The 23,576-nt window shown below is 44.0% G+C and overlaps 1 protein-coding gene across 6 annotated transcripts in view; it reads right to left on the bottom strand.

The window, feature by feature from the left end:
* Positions 1–23,576, bottom strand: part of TENM4 (teneurin transmembrane protein 4) — a 766,508-nt gene that overhangs the window by 157,850 nt on the left and 585,082 nt on the right. For all 6 annotated transcript variants that reach the window (XM_059722139.1, XM_019493579.2, XM_059722142.1 and 3 more), the window contains 3 exons: positions 17,511–17,612; positions 13,171–13,365; positions 7,908–8,108 (listed from right to left, as the gene is read on the bottom strand). In XM_059722139.1, the coding sequence (XP_059578122.1) occupies positions 7,908–8,108; positions 13,171–13,365; positions 17,511–17,612 (498 nt within the window). The remainder of the gene's footprint in view (positions 1–7,907; positions 8,109–13,170; positions 13,366–17,510; positions 17,613–23,576) is intronic.

Below are 23,576 nucleotides of genomic sequence, written 5' to 3'. Positions count from 1 at the left end.
GTGAATCTTGGGCTTCTTCTGTCACTGTATCCCTCGGGTCTCCTTTTCCTTCTTCACATTGTTTCTTCTTTGTCCAATTCTTCTCTTTTTGCTCTCCGTTAAGAGTCTGGGCGTCTTTGGCAACATGGCCACAAGCTTATATCCAGGAAGGTGGCCAATAAAGAAATGTCTTACAAGGTCCAATACTGTTAAAAGGTTGCCAGGTTTTACAGCGGCTGTTCAGACCATGAGCAATGCCTGTTTTTCAGCACCAAAGAGGCAGAAGCTGCAATTCTTGCCATTCCTGGTCTCCACTCTCTTGTCTTGTGTGCTTTTCTTCTTCTCTCTTCAAGGGAACAGGTTTGGATTCCAACAATTGCAGCACTACTGCTGCCCTAGCCCATATCAGCTAATTGTTTTATTAAGAATAAGGGATATTTATGAAATGAAAATCTTACTTAATACTTTCCACTTCAAGTGCTTTAGCTTGTTTTTTTCCCCCTTCTTCAGTAAAAGATTAAAAGGATTTTTAATGGTGACTTTGCCATGGGATTAAACAGTTTCTGTATGCAGACCTCTGGACCATGTTAACTGTTCAATGTGGTAAAATAACAGGGTCTAGTTAACACTTTTGACTCTCTGGGCCCATTTCTTGCATTGAAATCAATACCTGTGCCTGTCAAAGCCAATTATAAGCTGGCATTCAAGTGCAAGTCTGGACTCACTGTGGTCTCTCAGCTGAAATAGGGAAGTTCACAGCTTTATGAATCAGTGGGTGCATCTAGAAGTGATGCTACAAGCTACAGTGATGTAGCATCAGTGGGCACAAACCATGATGCCACCGCTATGTCACCATAGTGGCTAAAAATAACCATATACCACCAGCAGGGTGCAGTAATGGCTGTTACTGTACTGTCATTTAGTACTTTTAAAAGGAAGTGCTAAATGATGGCACAGTAACCACGGTGCCATAAGGGCATGTGTAGATACGCCCAGTATGTACTGATTATGTAGGGCTTGACACTGAATTCTTTAAGGATGCAAAACACCTGCTATAGTGCTGAAGTCAAGGGAAGTGTTGACTAAGAACCAAGTAAAGTCTTCAGGAGTTGGCTTGTGGTGCCCATATTGAGCCAAAACAGACTCCGAAAGCATCTTGCTGAGTGGCTTTGAAGCCTGTATGCTAAGCCAGCCGATGTTGCCTTCACCAAGAGTTTTACAGGCAAGAAGACTGCAGGGGTAGGAAGATAAACAAGTTACAAGTTGAAAAGGGATCATTTAAAGTGGCATCCAATTATGCTGCAGTGCCTGAAATCTCCTTTTTAAGGCATGAAGATGTGAAACGAATGGAAGTTTATCCATTTCAGAAGGCCATATCTCAAGGTTCAATTCTCTTGCCTTCTCCAATGTATCTTGGAGCCAAGATGAAAGCAAAAGGCAAACAAATGCCCCCATGGGCATTGCGGGGAGAGGCACTCTGCACTCCAGTGATGTGCAAGCCTATTTTATGTGACAGCTGGTGTAACATCCGTCTTGTACAGAGACATTCTCACTCCATAATGAAGGAAACGATGGTTTAAAGGTGAAATTATATGAATATTTTCCAGGGAGAGATTTTTATTTTGGTGGCCTTGGGCATGACATGAATTTAACATAAGATTTTGTTTTATAAAGTTGACACCAATGAGCCTGAGGGAATCCATTTTCATCACACATGTTGTGTTAATCCTGGTACTGTTTGACCAATGAGATATGACACTGTCTGGTAAGATATATTAGAGCTGCTGATATTCCGAGGTGCATGTGTGAGTGTGCGTATATAGTGTATTCCTCTGTGATAATGCCCTGCGCAGTCTCCGATGACAAAAGCCAGTATGCTGTTTGCAGTCAGAGGAAATTAAAAAAGTTAAAACTGAGGTTGACAGGGAGAGGTGAAGAAGAATGTGGCCTGCAGCTCGTTACTTGCTCAGTATTGCTGCCCACAGACCAGCGAAGGCTGGGAACCACTGATTTAGTGGCTGTTTTGCAACTATTTTCTGGTATGTTATATTACCTCTATACTCCAGAAGGGAAAACTGATGTACAGTGAGAATAAGTGGCATGTTCCAGAAAACACTGCTTGCAGCAAAGACAGGAATGGAAGCTAAGAATCCTGACACCCACGTCTTGCTCTAATCACTTCTCTTTGGGACCTCATTAATTCATGGGTTTCCATATACTCCATACATGTTTATACTGCTACCTAAGGTCATCCTCAGATCCATCCTCTAGATCAAGTCCCTCGGCCATCCTTACTAAAACACCCTTAACTCACCTCCTATGCAGCATCCCAACTCACTCCCCCAAGCTCTAATGAGCATCAGGCCTAGAGTCTTTCATCCCAGTCACCCATCTCTCCCCAGGACTGTGTTCACAACTCACCCAGGTGGAGCACCACAAACACACAAAGTCGATGAGCACATGCATCCTGGCCATTCTTCATTCTTTTCCCCGTCTCCACAGCTTTTTGTCACTCATGTACAACAGGAGAGACAAGGAGGAGGCAAACTGATGTGCAGAAGGACTTGAGCAGAGAGCCCTTCTAGGAATCATTTTGCCCCTTATTTGCCTCTCCTTCCATGTTTGACAGGTGGCTGCAGCAAGATAAGATACAGACAGGGCAGAGCAACCCATGTGGGCTGGACTAGTTAATGTGTCCCCTCAATAACAGCATGGATATATTCTAGGAGTCCTGACAACCAGTTCCTCGCTCTGAATACTAAGCTGTATGAAGCCTGATTTTATATGGCCTTTACTGAGTCAGAGTTTTCCTATATACTGGGTATTACTTCTATTAGTGCTAAGTCCTACTCAGTTTTAAATGCCTAAAGACTTGCCACCAAGGAAGCAAAGACCAACAACCCACCGGTCCCCTGGATGAGTACACACATGGCATTCAGCACAACTACTGCATGGGGCAGTGTAAGCACAGTGCTTGCATGTGAAGCAGTGCACTCTACTGACTCCTGAATGTCCAGACACATGCCATGCAGCCCAAGTCATTCAAAAATCACTATTCTACTTCATGTTAAATTCAAGTTTGTGTTGAACACAGCCTCTTCTCTTCCCTTCCCCCAGGCAGACAAAAAAGAGGTTAAGGGACTTGCCCTATAAAGCCTTTATGAGCTGCCTGGCTCCAAGAGAAGGGCCCTAGGCTGGAGTTCATTAAAAGGGTGGAAGGAACTGGCTAAGCACGAGCTCCTGGTAAGGAGAAACTGAGATTACAGGGTCTGGAGCCGAGGGGTTAGGGCAAGAGGTTTTTTAATTATCCTTTTTGCACCAAGCACAGACTCAGCCGTTGAGCTGAACGGTGTTGAGAAGGAACCCTTTTGTTGGCACTTGCACTCCACTGACCAGTTTGGGGTTTGTTTTCAGAGTCACAAGGGAGAACTCCTACTGCCTGCTGACCCTGCTGAGAAGGGATTTTTGAATAATTTTTGAATGACGTGGGCCTCCTGGCATGTGTCTGGACATTCAGGAGTCAGTAGAGCACACTATGTCACGTGAGAGCATTGTGCTTATAGAATAGACGCAGGGAGGGACACTGCACTGTACACCCAACTCTGCATTTCAGGCATGGCTCAGCTTCCCAGTGGGAGCTCTGTCCCAAGCACCGAAGAATTACTGAACAGCTGGGAGCTATCCGAGCACTTTTTCATGTTGATGGAGTGGTGAAGGGGAAACTGCTCTACCAGCACTCAAGTCCCTTCCCTTTGAAGCCTAAACACCTGTGTAGGAAGTCAGTGCCCCAGAGTTATCTCTTGCTTTATCTCCCTGCTGATGAGAAGTGGAAATGTTTATTTTGGAGTCCTACTGGGAGGGAACTGAACTGCCTACTTATCTGGGAAGAAAAGGAACCTGGAATAACCATCTCCTCCACGAATGGGAGAAGGACTCATCCTACATTTTCCCCTCTCAAGGCAACTAGCCCCGGGAAGTGCAGGGGCAGCTTTCTTTGAGACTAGGCCTGCTGTGGGCACATACTTCAAAAGAAATGGTGCTTAAAGAAAATGCAGCTCCTTGTTCTTCCCCTCCTATGTCACCATGACAAAATTTGCAAAAACTGCCTAGCTGTGGTTATTGGTGATGGCAAAACCAAACTCCAGACTAGAATTAAATACTGATACTTATAAAAGGGCAACAAAACCTATCAGTAAAATTGCTGTAGGGTTAGAGTAGGTGAAGAAGCCCCTTTGTGCTCAAACACTTGTCTAACATCTCCCTCAATCACAGAGTTGGTTCAATAAAAGATAGCACCAAAGCCCCCTTGCTTCCCCAGTAGTAATCAATCCCCAGTAATATCAATCCCCAGTAGTATATATCAGTCATGAAAAACTAAGACCCCCAATACTAATCAACCCTCTAAATCCTTCCCATGACAAGGCCCTGCCTTGGAAGTGTTTCTTCCACCAAGAGAGATATGTGGTTCTTCCATTCTCTCAATGGGAAGCTTATTGTCCCCACAGACACTAATACTAATCCTGTTTGCATAGACAAAGAGCTCTCCCATTCTGACCGTGGGCAGCCTTCACCAATGCAGATCTGCCAGGAAAGAAACAGAGCTCTTTCTTATTCTGTTAGTGGAGGGCCCTTATGCGCCCGCATCGTATAGGCATCTAGGTCATGCTGAGGAAGGCAACCATAAGGAGGACCTTTGCTCACAATGCTCTTACGCATTTTGCCTTATGGTGACTGGATGGTGATTGGATAAAATGCATAGGCAGTATTGCAGCCAGAGACCAGAACCCAGGGCTTCCTCTATCCCCAGCCAGTGCCCTCCTCACTGGGCCCTACAGTCTTATTTCTTTTTGAATGCATGTCTTTTGGCCCCATGACTCTTTCATGTACTGTGGCCCCATGCTAACAGGAGAGGTGATACATGGCCTTGGGCCCTGCCTAGCCCAAGGTCTGGGGATTGAGGCATTTTGCTGGGAAGGAGGAAATATCAATTCAATCCCACTGGCTGGTAAGTGGATGAAGTAGATTGCTACTCTCCCTCTCTATGTCCCCTCCTTTTTCCATGGTCTTAGAGAAGAACGCGGGTCCACCCATTCCCTAAGCGAGTGACCTACCTCCTAAGCTACAGGGCTAAAAGTTGGGGGTTCTGCCTCCTCATTTCAAACAGTTGCTAGACATGATTTTGTTCTGTGATTAAAAAGTTAGAACTTATGTGGACTATTGGCACCTCTCAGGGAAACAAAGGTTTCAACAGAAAGTGAATGACGACAGAAACCTCCGTGGAGCCTGAGTATCTAGAGATGTGCAAGGAATTGAAATGCTCAGGTGGCTTCGTGCTCATTGCATGGGGTGGGTTAAGACTCTGGTTAGTAATTTAGATACCTGAGAGTTGTGTGAATAAATCTGGATTTGGACCTAAGTGTCTGGTCCTGCTTTTCTTGTGCATCTAGGGGCTGTATTGAATCTTACATAGATAATGTCCTAGATTCTTAGACTTTAAGGGCAGAAGAGACCATTACAACACCTTGTCTGACAGGCTATAAAGTTCCACTCCATTACTCCTGTGCTGAGCACAATAACCTGTGTCTGAATAACACACTTCTTCAGAAAGTGATCCAGTCTAAATTCAAAGCCTTCAAGAGATGGGGAATCTGCCATATTCCTAATCATGGTTCAGAAAAAGGGCTATTGTTTGGCATGGATAGACTTTTCAACCAAAGTCCCTTAGATTTCATTAGGAACTAAGCATGAGCTTAACTGATGTGCTTTCAATTCATCGTTACGCGTTTCAGGAGGTGAGACTCCTCCACCAGTACAATTGAGCAGAATATGGCCTTGGCCTATATATCTTTTTCTGCTCTCCTTGTTCCTTTTTGTATATAATAAAATTATTTATTGAATAATAAAACCTAGAATTTGGCCACATGAGCTTATTATTTATTATGTATCCGAATCCCATCTTACTACAGTGTGCTGCTGCATATACTAAAGTTCTTGCTCACTACATTTTAATCATGGAAAACTAGCATCAGACATCCTGTGAGTAATTTTGCCCTTTGGAATCAAGTCATCAATCCACTAGAAAGATCCAGGTTACAAATGGGTGTTTACAAATCACCTTAGCTGTGATTTTTGCTCTGAGGCACAATAACCTTAATGTTACAAGTAGCTCGGTGAAGAAAAGAGTCTTACAGTGCTGTTGCTCAAGTTTTTTCTATGTAATCTCACACTGCCAGAAAAAATTCACACTAGGCAGATTTACAAATGCAGTATGTAGAAAGGTTATATACTATAGGACCCCATGGGTGGCAAAATGGTAGGCTTATGCATTTGCATGTAGAAGCAAGCATTTTCCAAACCTATCCTTTCAACCTGAAAACCTCTATATATCTCAGAGGGATAATTCAGTTATCAACCACACCACAAAATTGCCTGAAGTATATTGCTACTCTCCCGCTCTTCCCTTCCTTTTTCTGTGGTCTTAGAGAATACTGCAGTGCATGGAACCAAAAATGGTGAAGCTGGAAACAATACCATATCTGTCTCCTTGCCAATGCAAGGCTGTCCCCTATGCCATGGTCACAAGAATCTCACTCAATCTTGTTTTTGTGTGTCAAGGGAGGGGGCTTCCACCTGTGCTCTTTAGATGCTATTCTTCTATCTAGTCATTTTTACCGTTTTTTGATGTTTAACTTTGGAAAAATCATTCCTGGTTATCATTCCCTTGGGCCTCACTTGATAACTCCTCCCCATCCTTGGAGTTTGTGATTTTGAAATACATGTTGATTGACAGTTAACATGATTTTGCACCGCGCACATTCAAGTATCTCGTTAGTCAAAACTATTCTTGTTCATTTGTCTGCTTTACTGCCACATCAATCCTTCCAGTTCTCTTAATTGTTTTTGTTGCTTCCCTATGGGTTGTTTCAACTGGTCGACATTACTGTGGTACTTGGGAATCCTGGTGCGGTTCAACCACAACTGTGTAGGATAAAGAAGCTACAACAGATGTGGTTTGCAGCTGCATTCCTTATGCTCCTTATTGGTGAACAAAGAACAAAGGCCAAGCAAACATTCGCTCCTGAGTATCTAATGGTTCACAGTACTTCTAGGGTGTTACTTGAAGACTAGCTATCCTCAGGACAGAAGGACGATAACTGTATGGCTATTATAACCTCTAGTTCAGATCCCCATCGCTGGTTTTCAACAAGCTTCCTGTTTAGTTGAGGAATGGGGGCATTTTAAGAGCTCCCAATTTCCCAGCAAACCTGCAGATGCCATATAAATATTCATCTTCCAGGTCGGTGTCTGCACCTTTCACACAGATTCACAGAAGTTAAGGGCTGGAAGGGACCTTGTGAGATCAAGACTGCTGGGGTCAACTAACCCCAGCAAGGTCAAATATCTATGAGACTGTTCTGTCCCTTCATACCTGACCTTTTGCTTCTTGGCTTTGTTTTTATATTAAGGCTTTTCCATTTGATTCACAGCCAGGGGGCACACTATATTCAAACAGCAGGAGATGAGCACACCTGAAGTGCAACTGCCATCCTTTATGGTCATCTTTCCTTTTTGCTTTACAACCAGCTAAAGAATACTTAGTAATCTCATAAAAATCCAACATGCCCATTGGAGGCTACAGAGCTTCATCAGGAATTAACACTAAAACAGGTAGCATTATGCAAGCTATAAATTAAATTCATAGCAATATAATCAACAATAGTAAGCCTAGGTGGCTTTAATGGGGCTATTTATCACATTCCTATAAAATCACCAATAGAAATAGGATGATGTGGTTGGGCTATGGCATTTGTGCTCCCGGTCATGTTCTCTGCATGCTTTACCCAAGACAAGCGGCAGTGGTATGTTTGCAGAGCTAAGTGCTAATATATTAGAAAGCATTTTTGCTTTAAAGCTACTGCTAAAGTTACCGATTGAGCAATCATGTCCAGTCCAGTTGGGGTCACAGCTGCAGAGCCCGGTATCAGGCAGGAAGGTCCCGTGACCGGAGCATTGGTCCAAACAGGTAGCTCTTGGAGTCTCACAATTGGTTCCTCCCCAGCCAACAGAGCAGTGACATTCTCCCCGAACGCACACGCCTCGTCCAGAACAGGTGGGGTCCATGCAGTCCACTGCATAAGGAGGGGCAGAGGGGGGCAGAGGAGAGAAGTACAGATATAAAGTTTAGGAATGGCCTAGTATATAAGTTGTGCTGCAAGAGTATGGTGAGGTACAACAGGGGAGCAGAGCAGCATGTGCTCAGCTATGATGTGATCAAGGAACGTATAGACAGCCCCTCTGAACACAGTCTTCACACCTGAGGAGCTTCAATCAGTGCAGAACCTAGTATGAATCGGAGACAATCAACTGAGATTCATTAATACTTCATATTTCAGCATAGTATATTATATATTGCATTATTATTATTATTAATAAATTATTCAAGGATCTCCAAGAGTTACAGCAACTTTGGGAGCTCGGCATTACACTCAGGAGGAAGCTGAGACAAAGCATATAACCCACTTGCTCAGACCATGACAGAGTTGGGAATAGAAAGCACCGCATCCTATTCTAGTAACTCATAGATATGTCCTCCACTCTGCAGGTGAGACCTGTGATGGGACTGGTAGGTCAGCCTGCACATTGAAATCACTTTTGCTTTACTAATTTATTATAATGCAGGCCTACAATGCTCCTATCTGTCAGAATCGCAAATTTTAAACCAAATCCTGAGCCATTTCTATATGACAGGCACTCTTTGTTTCTAAGGTACTTAATGACTGATGCTTGAAAACCACAGGTGCCAGAAATGCAGTCCTTTATATTTAAGGGCTACTAAATGGATAATGTGTTTATACTGGTATTAACAGAACCAGCCTATGTGTGTGATGCCACATAAACACTCAAAGGACATTTTAAATAACTCTCGCTGGTAAAGGGAAACAATATTAAAGCCCATTCTACTGAACACAATTTCCAGTTTACCTGGGACATCTCTCAAGAAATCAATTAAATTAAATGGCAGTGACAATGAACGGCAGGAACAGCTGCTCAGCTGAGACCGTATTAGCATAATTTCTGTCAGGCAGAAATGCCTAATGCGTTTAACCAACGCCACCAAGTTGCTGATCCCTACTCAGCCACTAAGTTGTAAAATTTTAAGCTACTGTGGTCTTTTAATAGCAAAACTTTCAGAGAGAGATTAAGACCCTGATTCAGCAAAGTACAAAAAAGCATGTGCTTAATTTGAAGCCTACTCTAAATTCCTATATATGTTAATATGATTTGCATATGTGCTTCAATTTAGTCAAAGGTTTATGCACTTTGCTGAATGAAGGCATAAAAAATATAACTTATGAGTAGTTCTGTTCTTGTATTTTTATTTAGTAAAACATTTTGTTTTTAATCTCCTTGAGTGCTTCTACTTAAGAGGGGCAGTTTCTTAAAAAGCATGAGAGAGGAGCCATTTGGGTGTCTAGGAGGATCCTACTGCATGAGGCTTATGTATGCCTCCAAAGAGCATCTTAGCTTAGACAAGACGCTGTCTACATGGTCTAGTGCCATTCTTCACTTCATCTATCAAATGAAAAGCAGGAACCACACAACCCTCACCCCACGTTACAACTCAGTGCAGGAACTGAGCATCTATTTTTAAATAAATAAAGGTACAGACAGCAAGCAGGAGGAAGTAAAAGTCCTTCCAAGCTACTCCTAGCTCTTGAAATGGCATGTGGCAGGGCCTTGAGGACCAATGCCAAGTGTCAGTCAGGCCAGGTTAGGAAAGCAGAGTTGTCTGACTAGGGGCTCTAGGACAGCTGAGCCGATCATGGCACAACACACGCTGGAAAGTTCAATGTTGTTTCTTCTTCTCCAGACGTAATAAGACTTAGTTCAGATCCAGAAACCCTGAAAGGAAACACTCTACCCCGGGTAAGCCATGCTGGTAATTCCTCGGCTTCACAAAGCCTTGTGACTCCGACAAGAAATGGCTCAGCAACGACTATCCCAGGGTATTTTCTGTTTTTCAGATTTCTGGAGCTCTGCTCATGGCTGGAACAATCTTTGAGACTCCTAAGATGCTGGAGAAGATAAACCTATAAATCTCCTCTGCTATTAGTGAGCGGGGAGTGCGGGTGCCAATTTTAGCATGAGCCCTGGACGCCCCTGGCCCTGTTCCTACTCTGGGTGTGAAGGGACTGAGCAACACACCCCCGGAGTCCTATGTTCTCAGCAGACGGTTTGAACGCAGAGAACAAAGATCACGGGCTATCTGACAAAAGGCTACCTCCAGGCAATTAATCATCCCCCTCTGAAAGTCGATTGGGGAAAAAAGGTGAGTTTTAAAGGGGGCTCCATCAGAGGAGGCAGGCGCTCTGCTACCTCAGCGCTAACACAGAAGATTATAGAAGGGGAACGCGTGTGTCAGAGCACCACATTTATCATAATCCCAAGGCCATTTTTCATGTTGAAATGAGCCCTTTCAAAAGATGTCACGCACAATGGCTACTTTAATCTTGCCCTCACTAGCCGCATATCTTTAGACGTTCTTTGGCATGGCAGGGACCCTGGGACAGGATTAAGGGCTTTTGCTTTCTTCTTTGGCAATTGCTTTGGTGCTTTTCAAAGACAATGGCATATTTTGAAGAGTTCTGCTTGAGAACCTCAGCTGCTCAGCTTGGGGTGAAATGGGAACGAGGAACGAGGCGACAAGGTCTAGTTTATTTGAAAAAAAAGAAAAAAAGAAAAAAAAAAGAGTTTTGCATACATTTGGTTTGCTGCTTGGAAAATGTCCCAAATGGTCTAATTCCTGTTTTAGAAAGTGCCCCATTTATAGTTGAAACCTTTTATAGAACCTGTGCCAGTGAGATAAATCGAGCAGCTAGCAATGCTGTTGCAGATACTATACTTTCCCCAATATGCTTTATGCTTCATTGGTCATACAAGTTATTAGACTTACTCAGTACCCAAAGAGTAACTTCTCATTTTTCATTGCTTAAATTTGCTCCCCTCCTTTTAATGTCCTGCTGGCTCAGTCTGCACCTTATAAAATATGGGGCAATAAACTTTAGAAAAAAGTAAAACCACATAGGATTGTTAGCTGATGTTTTATAAACATTGCTGGAACGTCTACGCTGGGGGGTAGGGGGGAAGAAAAAAAACCCACTAGAATGGAAATCCATTATAAACATGGAATAAGTACTGAAGCTACACTATAGGAACTGAGAAATAATAAAAAATGGAATCAATACCAGATGGTCCTTAGAAGAGAAATTAAAAAGTAAACACAATTTTAAAAATAATATAAATCAACTTTTTTACTGGGTTTAAAATCATATCCTGCATATTTCCAACACAGCATGAGTTCTAGGTTGATTTTTCCCCGCTCACGGCTTCATGCAAATTATGCCTTGCATATGAAAAACAAATGTATGCTAGGAACCCCCCTTCCTCCACCCCCAAACAGCTCACAAGAAAATCATATTCTCTTTGTTCTTCACTCCTTTGTCAAGTTTCCACCTAATGGGACTGTGATACTGTCCTTGCCACAGTGATAATATAAAACAACTGAAGTGGGTTTGTTCTGTTGTATCAAATGTGGTCAGTGAAAGGAAGTTCAGACTAGGAAAAGGCCAAATCATGCTCTGCGTTGCATACATTAGACATTGCTGACATCAACACAGTCCCACACATGTCTAGCTGAGGGCAGAATCTGGCTCTGTGTTAAACAGTTTCCATGTTGCTATTTTTGAATAAATAGAAAATAAATGTTCTACTACATAAGAGATACAGGGGCCCACATTGTAAATCTTTTCAATAACAGAAATCTTTGTGGTTTCAAGCCTTTCCCATTCTTTAGCTGGGGTTAGTTTTTTCACAGGATGGACTTTCAACATTTACTCATCATTGTGTCGAACTCCTACCACCTACGTACAATTTCAAACATCAGATACTCAATCCTGGATGTATTTTATACAATGAAGAAGTCGTATCTCACATGGACATCTGAATCCAGTTCAGGGTATACTTATTGCCACTGCACATAACCATGAGAAAATTCCTCATGTCATCCTCATGCTGACAACTGAGCTTTCATAGCTTCTGATGAAATGAGCTTCAGCTCCCAAAAGCTTATGCTAGCTAGCTGGCTAGCTAGCTAATTTAGTTAGCCTGTAAGGTGCAGATTTGTCCTGCCTTCCAAATGACCGTAAGTCGAAATCAACTCCACTCCTATGCAGAGGTGAGAAACAAAGCAGGCATTGCATAGTTTTCATATAAGCATTTGTGGAAAGATTAAAGAAACCCAGAATTAACTTTTTTTTGGAATTTTCTATTGAACAGCACTTTCAGAAGTGCCAAATACTTGTTATTTCAAACAAAGTCATAACAGGAAAGATTGGTCCTCAATACCAATCAAACTCAGGCTCTTTAGGAGATATTCTTGTAAGTGGTTGATTGAGAGGTAATTTGCAAATATGGAGACAACTACCCAGTTTTTTGTTGAGAACAATCGCATTCAATAGTAGTGACACACTGGGGATCAGACAGGCTTATCTTGTTGTGTCTCATGATGTCGACATGGTGACACCCTAAAGATAAGGCCTTTATTGGCATCCTCATTATAAGCCACACAAATAAATGACATGAAAAATGCTCCAGAGGTAATAGGAATTTGAAGAAATCTCTGACAGATTCCTTCATATGATATCTCATTCTGAAGTTGAATTTAATTCAAGTCCTGTATGTGTCTAAGCTTTTAAACTTGAAAAGCAAGTGGGTCCTTTTTCACACATTCTACCATTTTGTATATGTAAGCAATTGTAATCACTTGGCATAGCATTTGCTCCAAGGGAAAAAACCAAAAAACCCCTGTAAAAGTAATTATACGTTGAGATGTGTAAATGGAAATGATGCTTTAATAAGAAGATTTGAACATATGATTAGATGTTCTGACCCTTCAACCGGATCTGTCTGTCTGAATTGCCTGATGGCTTTTCACCCAATTATTGCACACATATGATAGATAATTACAAGTTATTACAACATATCATTTTCATGTTCCATCCATCCACCGTATTTCTAAGGTACCTATTACTGTGGTGTCTAAGTGCTAGTACTATTCAGCGCTGCCTCGGTATACATAATTAGATGACGACAATCAAAGCAAAAGGCTAATTGAATGTATCTTGTAAATACCTTCTTCACAGCTCTCGCCTTTATATCCTGGGTTGCAGATACAGGTCCCCATGATGCACGTGCCATGGTTATTGCAGGAGACATCTATGCACTGGTTAGTTGGAACGTCACATTCTGCCCCTTTCCAGCCACTGTGGCACAGGCACCTCCCCTTCATGTACTGTCCATTCCCACTGCACAGGACTGGACAAGATGCTACAAATGGACAGAAACAACATTAGAGCATAAACGTACCCCATTTGTTCATCACACCAGGGACAGCTCAAGGCTCCTATGTTTGAGGGACCTACCACATTTTCCATACATACTCTTCCACTACAAATTCCTAAGTAAATCCAGCATTTTGATATGGCTAACACCCACTGTCACGGGCTTCGGTTCCCTCTCTGATTATGTGTGATCTCACATTTCTCTACCTTGCTTTGCTTGGCTCCTGGCTATATGATACGTTTCTACAAATAAATGCTTAAAGCAAAGTGTGAAATAATGCTTCTGGCTTAAAATGCTGCCTTTTCCGATGTCTCGGATGCATCTTATGATTGCTTAGATTCAGACTTTTCATTTATTCCCAAGATCAGAAATACTGGAGTCCTCCAGAACCTTGAAATTTTTTGCTTCTTCTCTACTGTCACTGGCTTCAGATCTGCCTATCACTATCTTTGGATTGCCGCCAGACTTTGTATTTTCCTTGACCCTGTCTCTGCCTGCAAACCTTAGCAATGCATAAATCATTCACCGTTTTTGCTCTTGTAATTTCTAGTTTTATGGCCTTCAAGTTCTTTGCTCAGGAGGGTTCAGACTGCTGCAGTCAGAGTAGTCTCAAGCTTCAATTCACTTCCCCCATCCCCTTTAACGGGCATCCGCTGCATCACTTCTCCCTGCCACCCTTAAATACAATTTAAACTTCTTCCTGTTTTTTTCAAAACATTCATTTAACTTCCCCCACCTTCTGTCTATATATAAATCTGTCCATGTCTTTGCTCATGTATTCTAAACCTCCTTCCTTTGCCTTACCATGAATCTTCAGGGGCAACCACCCTTTGTCACCCCATTTAATTAAAAATAAGATGCTCTCTCTCATCAAATACTTCCTAAAAACCTGTTCACTTCAACTCCACACTCTGTGTCACTCCGCTGCATTTTCCCATTTTTTAGCTCCATTGAAACTCATTTCCAAGGACAGGTATTCAACCCAGATTTCTTCTGCCCACATCCCCCACACCAGCCTAGCTAAGAGCAGCTGTATAAGCAGTGCCACTCACTATGGCATGTTATAAATATCTTCATAAAAGACACTTTATCTTGTGTAATTTGGGAAACCATCTGCATTGGACATATCCTAGATACAACACACCTATTTCAAGTGATCCCTGACCTGGAGTTCATGTCAGGAGTGATATCCATAGTGGTTAAAGGAGCCCTCCCTCTCAGTTCTGCCCCTTCTCCAGCCTTGTTTTCATGACTCATGATAGACTGGCCCATTTGTGCACCACGACCACACTGGTTCAATACCAGAAGTTACTACCATTGCCTATTTCATAGATGCATAGATTCATACATTGTAAGGCCAGAAGGGACCTCGGAAGATCATTGGGTCCAGCCTCCTGCACTAAGCAGGAAAGACAACTGGGGGTCAGGGGACCCCAACGAGGTGACCGTCCAGTCTCCTCATGATTTCCAGAGTGTGCGATTGCACCACCTCTGGAGGGAGCTTATTCCACAGTCTGAACATCCTGACTGTGAAGAAGTTTTTCCTAATGTTGAGCCTGAATTGATCTTCCAGGAGTTTGTGGCCATTACTCCTGGTCTTCCCCAGGGGTGCCCTGTTCACCGAGTCCTTGACGTACTCCCCTGATGTAGCGGTCAGCTGCTACCAGGTCTCCTCTCACCCTTCTTTAAGGGTTTCTTGTGCATCATTTGCAAAGAGATACCTGTGTGCACAATACTATGCATATCCTGAGTTGGAGGACCTGGACAGGAAGCACTGCTCACAGGAAAAACACCTCTGGAATTGATATTCCCAGTTGGCCTAAGTGAAAGGTTTTCATCCGCCTGTCTAAAATTGTACAGTGCTCTGTAATGGACCCTGCTCTTTCAAGGTACCAAGAGAAGGCAGAGCCCACAAATGTCTTCAGTGGAGAGAAAGAATAATCCCCTTTAATTAGGAGGAGTGTATAGGTGCTGAGAAGGATTTGCATGTGTCCTGAGAAGATTGTTGATGACTCAGTACGAGATCAGCCCCTTGTAAGAACACCTCTGGGGCCGCCTGAAAAATGCTGCCGAGAAGATTGAGGCAATGGTAATTGCAACATATCAGGGTTACAGGGGCAAAAGGGACTTCTCGAATTCTTTGGCTCCTCTCCCATGTCCCAGGTAGCCCTAAGGACCATTCGGTTTTCTGGTTCAACAGTCTAAACCCAGTGGCCTGGTCTTTCTTACGTGGCTGAGAAGAGCTGCCCAGTTAATAATGACTTGCTGGTCCCAGCGGTGCTGTAAACACCTTTGCTGCTCTTCCCAGCACCCATACTACACACACCTAGAGAGGTGATCTCTCAGGTAGGAAAGTCCCTAACTTTTGAGGGCTTTGCAGGTCAAAATCAACACTTTAAAAATTGCAGCTTAAAACCCGCAGGTAGCCAATGCAGGTTGTGAAGGGTTGGTATGCCATATCCAGAGCAAGATGCTCTGCTTAACACATATGTCAGAAAGCAGCAGCAGCTGAAGCTCAAACTAAAAACACATATCTGTTCACGCACATGCAGACAGTATTATGGGGATCCACCTCATTTTATCCACAACATTTTCTGACAGAAGAAAGACTCAGATCAGACCAGGGAACCGAGCTGTCCATCCGTCTAAGCTCATCGGCGGATAGAAACTTTGAGAATGCCAGATAAAAGGCACGGAAACTCCAGGTATGTATGCAGCCCTTCAGGTTTAGGGAAAGAAGTTGGAAAGGAAAAAAACCAGTATAATTTATAGAGTGATGTCTGCCTAAATCTCTAGGCAGCACAGGGAAAAAAAAAATCCATGAGGTGTGAACTGCTCTTTCATCTTGCTGGGCTGTGAACTCTGAAAACTACCTCCCGTGGGCCACATCTCCCCAGAGGAGAATACTGTGGGTGTGGGGTGTGGGCGGGGAGACAGAATAGAGATGATCCTTGGTTTTCTTCCTCCCTCCCCATTCTTCATTGTGCTGAGATGCTGCAAGCAGAAGCCTCACACGCAGGGACCCAAGCTCAGCTGGTGCATGAGATTGATTCAGTCCTACCTCTTTTGGGAGTGACCCTAGACTGCCTTTAGGACAAGAAGTGATATGATGGCCTGCTGATCCAAAGAGGAGCAGCAGTGAGGTTCTTGTGTGGGCAGTAGAACTGGGCAAAAATCTTTGGTTGAAGTATTTTTTCCACTGAAAAAAATGTAATTTGGGTCCACAGAAATGTTTGGAGAATTGGCGTATAATCCATCAAATGATTTCAGTTTAAAAAGAAATTACGCTGAAATCCATTTAAGAGGAACTTAACATTTTTCCTTTTCACATTTTGGATGTGAAACATTTGGTTTTTGAATTCAGAGCAGCACTGACTTCAGTTGAACAAAAAAATGTTCAAAAAGGTTAAAACGATGTGTGAACAATATGTGTCAAACAAAACATTATGTTCATGCTAAAAAAATATATTTTAATTTTACCAGAAAAAACCTGATTTTTTTTCCCCCACTGGAATTCAACCAGATATAATTTTCCTCCTATTTTTCTGGTTTGGGCAGTGAACTGAATTTTTTGCTTGCCAATATTCCTCTCCAGCACCAGTGAGCCTATATGTGGGCTCACATTTTTAGTGCCGTGTGGTGCCGCGGGGTGCATTAATTCAAGTCCCTCTCTCTCTGGGTCACTAGATATCACCTATAAGTTGTGCAGCCCCATGAAGCTTTACACAAGGAAAAGGGTCCTTGAGGTCTCCTTTAATGCCAGAGGACAAAGCATCATTATGAAGTTCTACTAACACATGGATAGAGTGGCCTGTTGGAGAAACAATAGCACAACTTTTCTAAGCCACCTTTTCTCAACTGGCTCCCAAAGAGAAAGCTCCCGATGAGCCATTATTCCCATTGTCAACTCACATGCCACTCAGGGGCTTGTGTCACCAAGGTTGCAAGAAGCATGGCAAGTAATAAATAAACCGACCCTCCAACCCAGTCCATTCCCATTCTACTGTAGCATCCCATCTAGGGCAGGTTTCCTTACGAAGAAGAACAATGCCACAAATGGGTGCATCCAAAATGTCCTGAACCATTTTACCCAGAGGAAACAACAGGTTCAATCCATTAGGCATTCTTACCTCGGCCACAATCAGGGCCCAGAAAGCCAAGGAAGCAATGGCAGGTCCCAGACACGCAGTCTCCATTTCCATAGCAGTTACTGGGACAGTTATCCATGGATTCTAGAAGAAAAGAGATGGGAGACATTTTTTTTTTAATGACAGAGAAATCCTCGGTATTTGACAGAGCCCCTTGTCTGCGGCAGGGCTGGTGATAACTCAGGGCATACAAGCATATAAGACACTTAGAAGAAGGAAGCATTTGTTTGAGCTGGATTCTTGGAGGAGCATCAGTTATACCAGGAGAGAGTCTGGTCCTAACCCACTTGCTTTATTTTATTTTTTTATAGGATGAGCAAAAACAACTGGAATCGTGGTGCCTCCATGCCCCTCAAGGGCAGACACAAGGTTTGATAAAATACATGGAAACACCATTTTTCCATATGAGTTAATACCACTCTACATCATAAGGGCTAATGGCTGTATTGCCTGAATACCTGTGGTCTTAGAAGCGAAGCAGTCTTGATTGTGGCTAGCATTTGTACAGGAGACTTCCTGAGTGCCTTAGAAAGAAGCCAAAGAGTCATGAATGAATCCTTGGTCAACTTTAGAACACAGCAGTCACTGAGTGGAAAGACTTCATTTGGCCCCTTTGTTACTGATGGACAGGAATTAAAAAAATACACACTAAAGATTGGCAAGGAGGTGCAATTAAGGCCTGAGTCAAAACTTCACCCAGAGCTTGAAAAATCCCCGATAACACCTCTCCTCTATTTGTCTGAGCATTTGCTGCTTGTGATTTGAGTGGAGATAAGAGGTACCAGAGCTCTCCTGACAGACCTTGCTCTCTTGCAATGCCTCCAGCTCTGATCTGTGCATTTGAGACCCTTGGAAGCATTTCAAATCTGGGCTCTTTGTTTGAATTGAACAGAGCTGATTTGCAATGGAAATTTCCCCCCTACTAAATCTATTGCACACTAAATTTTTCAGGAAAAGATCTGTTGGATCTGCCCATCATTCCCCAGGGCAGGGCAGGTTCCTCTGGTACAGTTTCTAGTGTGTCGTGCCATGCACTATTCAAAGTCCTATGGGATAGGGCTGCCTCTGTTTCTCTGAGAAGACTACTGCACACTTCACTCTGTTTCAGGTTAACGCCACCAACTCCCCGACTTCGACAAAACATTAGATTTTCATCTTGTAAGAAAAGTTATGAGGCAGGGAAAATTGTCCAGTGCTTTTATTTTGATTTGACTTGAGCTTGCAGCACTTCCACTTGTATTTAAGAAAAGCAGCCCATGACCTTACTTTCCAGAGAGAGGGAATGTAAATTGTTGCTTTCTTAACACAAGTTTGTGTGTGGGTATACTTTTTGTGAGACTTGGGACGATGACAAAATACCAGGGTTTTATTCTAGTCTGTTATTTCAAATTTCCTCCAAAAAAAAATTCCATGTAGGAACGAAATTGGACTCAGTCGTATAGTAGCTGTGCTAACATCACATTTTTAATTGAAGCAGGTTGGGAATGGTGGCCCTGTGGGTAGCAGCTTTGCACTCTCTGAGGCTTTGTGGCAGCAGACATAAACTTCCTGTGGGTCTGAATGAATTGAAACAGCTACCAGTGGCGTATGGCATTAGTTTGTAAACCCAAAGGAAGCCTAGTTCTGATTGGCTGTGCCCAGAGTGACACGGGTTACTGAAAGCCACTTTAAGGGATCAGGCATAATTCAATCACCTGCCGATTGCAAAAGTAGTTTTAAATAATAAAAATGCGCTTCAGGCAGTTGTGTTTTAGGCCCCCCCACATACACTTCCAACAGCTACCGGGTCGTATTTTGCAGGTAACATATATGGAAGTGTTAGGAGTCTGATGCTAAAGCAGACATCTGCTTTACAGCATATAAAATGCAATCACAGTTTCCATCCAGTCCACTCCTTGGCCTGATTCAACACTGTTGATTTAACATAGACAGGAGTAATGTAGCAATGACCCAGCCCCTTTGTTTGTTGATCAGTTTGCATAAGGCAAGGACCTTGCACTATTAACAGATGTATTTACACAGCTCATCTGGTGTCAGTTAAAAATTTAACTCAGCATATGAATAACTGACTTTCATAATTGTGTTTATGGTGCCTGTAGATGGGGGTTTGGCTTCAGTATCAAAGCAAACATCTTTGTTAGGTTTTTTTCCCCGGTTTTTTTCCAAAGAAAATTTTCACACGCATAAATACTTTTGAGCAGTTTGAAACACACGCGTGCATCCACACACACAATTTCTTTGCCTCTGTTTTCCTGAGCAGGGACTGAGTCACCCCCCCCACCACTGGGACCCCCTCAGGCCCCAGGGGAGGCGCAGCCAGGCCCAGGGTCAGAGAGGATCTAGTCAGGGAACTTCTGGAGGGACTGGACGTATTTAAATCAGCAGGTCCTGACGATCTCCACCCCTGAGTGCCAAGGGAATTAGCAGAGGTCATTGCAGGACCCCTGGCACGGCTTTACGAGCACTCGTGGTGCTCTGGTGTGGTGCCAGAGGACTGGAAAAGGGCCAATGTGGTTCCCATTTTCAAAAAAGGGAGGAAGGAGGACCCAGGGAACTATAGGCCAGTTAGTCTTACCTTGGTCCTGGGTAAGCTTTTTGAGAGAATTATCCTGGTGCGTGTCCGCGAGGGGCCGGCAGGGGAGATTATGCTTAGGGGCAACCAACACGGGTTCATTAGAGGCAGGTCCTCACAGACCAACCTGGTGGCCTTCTACAACCAGATCACAAAATCCTTAGACGCAGGGGTAGCAGTGGACGTAGTCTTTTTGGACTTCAGGAAGGCCTTTGACACTGTCTCTCACCCCATTCTCATTAAAAAACTAGGAGACTGTAGTGTCGACACCTACACAGTCAGATGGGTCGCTAGCTGGCTGGAGGAACGCACCCAGAGAGTGGTGGTGGATGGGTCATTTTCGACCTGGAGGGAAGTGGGCAGTGGGGTCCCCCAGGGCTCGGTCCTCAGGCCTGCACTGTTCAACATCTTCATCAGCGACTTGGACGAGGGGGTGAGAAGCACCTTGTTCAAATTCACAGATGACACTAAGATGTGGGGAGAAGTGGGCATGCTAGAAGGGAGGAATAGGCTGCAATCAGACCTAGACAGGTTACAGGGGTGGGCGGATGAGAACAGGATGGGTTTCAACACTGACAAGTGCAAGGTGCTGCACCTGGGGAGGAAGACCCAGCAGCATACCTACAGGCTGGGGAACTCCCTTCTCGTCAGTGCAGAAGCAGAAAAGGATCTTGGAGTCATTACTGATGGCAAAATGAACATGGGCCGACAGTGTGGGGACGCGGTTGGGAAGGCCAACCACACCTTGTCATGCATCCACACATGCATCTCAAGCAGGTCCAAGGAGGTGATCCTCCCCCTCCATGTGACACTGGTCAGGCTGCAGGTGGAGTACAGCGCCCAGTTCTAGGCATCGCACTTCAGGAGGGATGTGGCCAGCATGGAGAGGGTCCAGAGGAGGGCCACCCGCATGATCCGGGGGCAGCAAGGCAGGCCCTACGAGGAGAGGCTATGGGGCCTGAACCTGTTCAGCCTCCACAAGAGAAGGCTGAGGGGGATCTAGTGGCCTGTTACAAACTAGTCAGAGGAGACCAGCAGGCATTGGGGGAGTCCCTGTTCCCCTGAGCACTCCCAAGAGTGACTAGAAATAATGGTCACAACCTGGCCGAGGGGAGATTCAGACTAGACATCAGGAGGCGCTACTTCCCTGTCAGGGCGGCTAGGATCTGGAACCAACTTCCAAGCGAAGTGGTGCTGGCTCCTACCCTGGGGGTCTTTAAGAGGAGGTTAGACGAACACCTTGCTGGCGTCGTTTGACCCCAGTACTCTTTCCTGCCATGGCAGGGGGTTGGACTTGATGATCTGCTCAGGTCCCTTCTGACCCGACCAACTATGAAACAAGGATCCCACAGACAGACCTCAGATTACCATGATAGGCTGAATTCTGCAAGCCTTTCTCATGCTCAGTGACAATGCTGTGTCTTGCCTTTGTAGTCAATGGGAATACACCAGTCCATGCTATGTAGTCTGATAGGCTCTCAGTGTTACTACAATACGTAGGGAAAATGGGAAGTTCCTATTCTTGCCAAAGTCTGATGTTCAAAGACTCAATACAGAGGGAGAAAAGGCCCTCAATAACTTTAATATGTGTGGCTAGGTTTGTTTGGTAATATCATTGATTAGACAAGCCACAGAGTCATCAAAGTAGGGCTGAAACGGACCTCAAGGAGGTCTTCTAGTTCAGCCCCCTGCTCAAGGCAGCATCACCCCTGTCTAAACCAGGGCTGTCCAACTGGAGCCCATGAGTGGTTAACATGTTGCCTATGGGTCCTTGCAGCCACCTCTCCCACTGCTGTGCAGCAGGGATGACCAGCATGCTGCTGGTGCTGCTTATGTGGGGGATGGAGGGACACGGGGAGCCACGTGTTACCAGTACAGCCTGTGGGGTGGGGAGAAGGGAATTTCTTGGGGGCACTGCCCAGGCAGCATGTAGCCCATACAATGTGCCCATGTCACTGTTGGTCAGCCCTGATCTAAGCTATCCCAGTCCAGTTTCTGGTTCACCCTGCTCTTAAAATCTTTGGGACTGGTACTCGCACACAACTACAGGGCATATGGCCGGAAATATCAAAAACACCATAACTTGCTACAGTAATGCGAGGGGACGAGAGAACTATCAATGTCCTATCACTGCAAGGACAAGAAGTAGTTTGTTAAAGTACGCTCAAGAGACCCAAGAAAAAGAACCTCTTTAACATCTCTCCCAACTACAGAGTTTATCCAATAAAAGCTATGACCAAAGAAGCCTTGCTTCTTGCATAATCCCTAGACCACAGCAACTGCAACAACACTTTGACCCCACTACAAGAAGCCAAGATGATTAGCATCTAAAACACCATGCACAATCAGAACCCATGACCACTGGCCCTCTAACTCTGCAATCCACCACATTAGCTGAAGTGCAATCTCCATTAGCGGTAATAGCATTTCAGCTTTATAGCCCCCCTGTGACAGATGTGAACGGTCAATATATAGTATTCACACACACCTTTCACATAGTAGAGGGTACAAAAACACATGCACATTGACACAAGTTAGTTACAGCTTTTTCTTGTTGTGCACGCTATATAATGCTATCTCCCCACTTCTCGATTTCCCAGAGTGCTCTTCAATATAAATGGCCTCTGCTGCATTACTTCAGCTGCTATTGGTGCAACTCCAGCAGAATACAGGATTGAATAGGACCACTGTGCTTTGTTCACTAGCTATTCCAGTTTTTAAAAACCTTATCCAGTTTTCAAAGGAAAAGGATGTGGACCTTGCAACTGCAATCAAATCCAGACCAAACCTGAATGCTTAGGTGAAAATTCATAACAGCAAATACTTTGTTGAATACTAGTGTTGTTTTTAACTGTATGACAACTACTCCATTCCACTGCGTAAACCATTAACACCACTCTGAAATGCTATCTGAGAGATGATCCTTTTCTAATGAATCTAAGAATAATACTTATTATCACGGTCTCATTTTATGTCTGCTCACTTTTTTGGATTGCTGCCCTGCAGTAACCTATTATGAGGAAGGCAGGGGAAAGAAGAAGAAAACTGATTTTTTCCTACCACGGCTGGTACCACTAAACTGTGTGATTTTGCTGTTTTGGAGGCTGCATATACTAACAAGAAAATGTACCCAGGTCAGGCTCCAGATGAAAACCCATGATTCCACCACAGGGCCAGATCTGGTCCCCACGGCTAGAGGTCTATGTGGAAAAGTTGGGAGGTCAATGATACTTTGAGTAAGTTGGGCAAAACCTACAGCTACTGGGGGCGGCAAATGGGCAGTGCACTCTCCACCTGTCTCCAGCTTCTGATTTCAGTCTCACAGGAGATTAGGTGCCCACACGAATGGCCATGTGTGAACAAGACCACGGGGCAACAAAAGGCTTATGCCTTAGACCAGCCCGAGAGGAGTGTAGAAACACGTGAGGTATTGTGTCCTCAACCATCGCACAAGCTGGAAGCCTGCTAGCATGACC

The sequence above is a fragment of the Alligator mississippiensis genome, chromosome 1, assembly GCF_030867095.1.
Source record: "Alligator mississippiensis isolate rAllMis1 chromosome 1, rAllMis1, whole genome shotgun sequence".
NCBI classification, from domain to species: domain Eukaryota; kingdom Metazoa; phylum Chordata; order Crocodylia; family Alligatoridae; genus Alligator; species Alligator mississippiensis.
The sequence above is the reverse complement of the archived record's forward strand: the minus strand, read 5'-3'. Positions and strand labels throughout refer to the sequence as shown.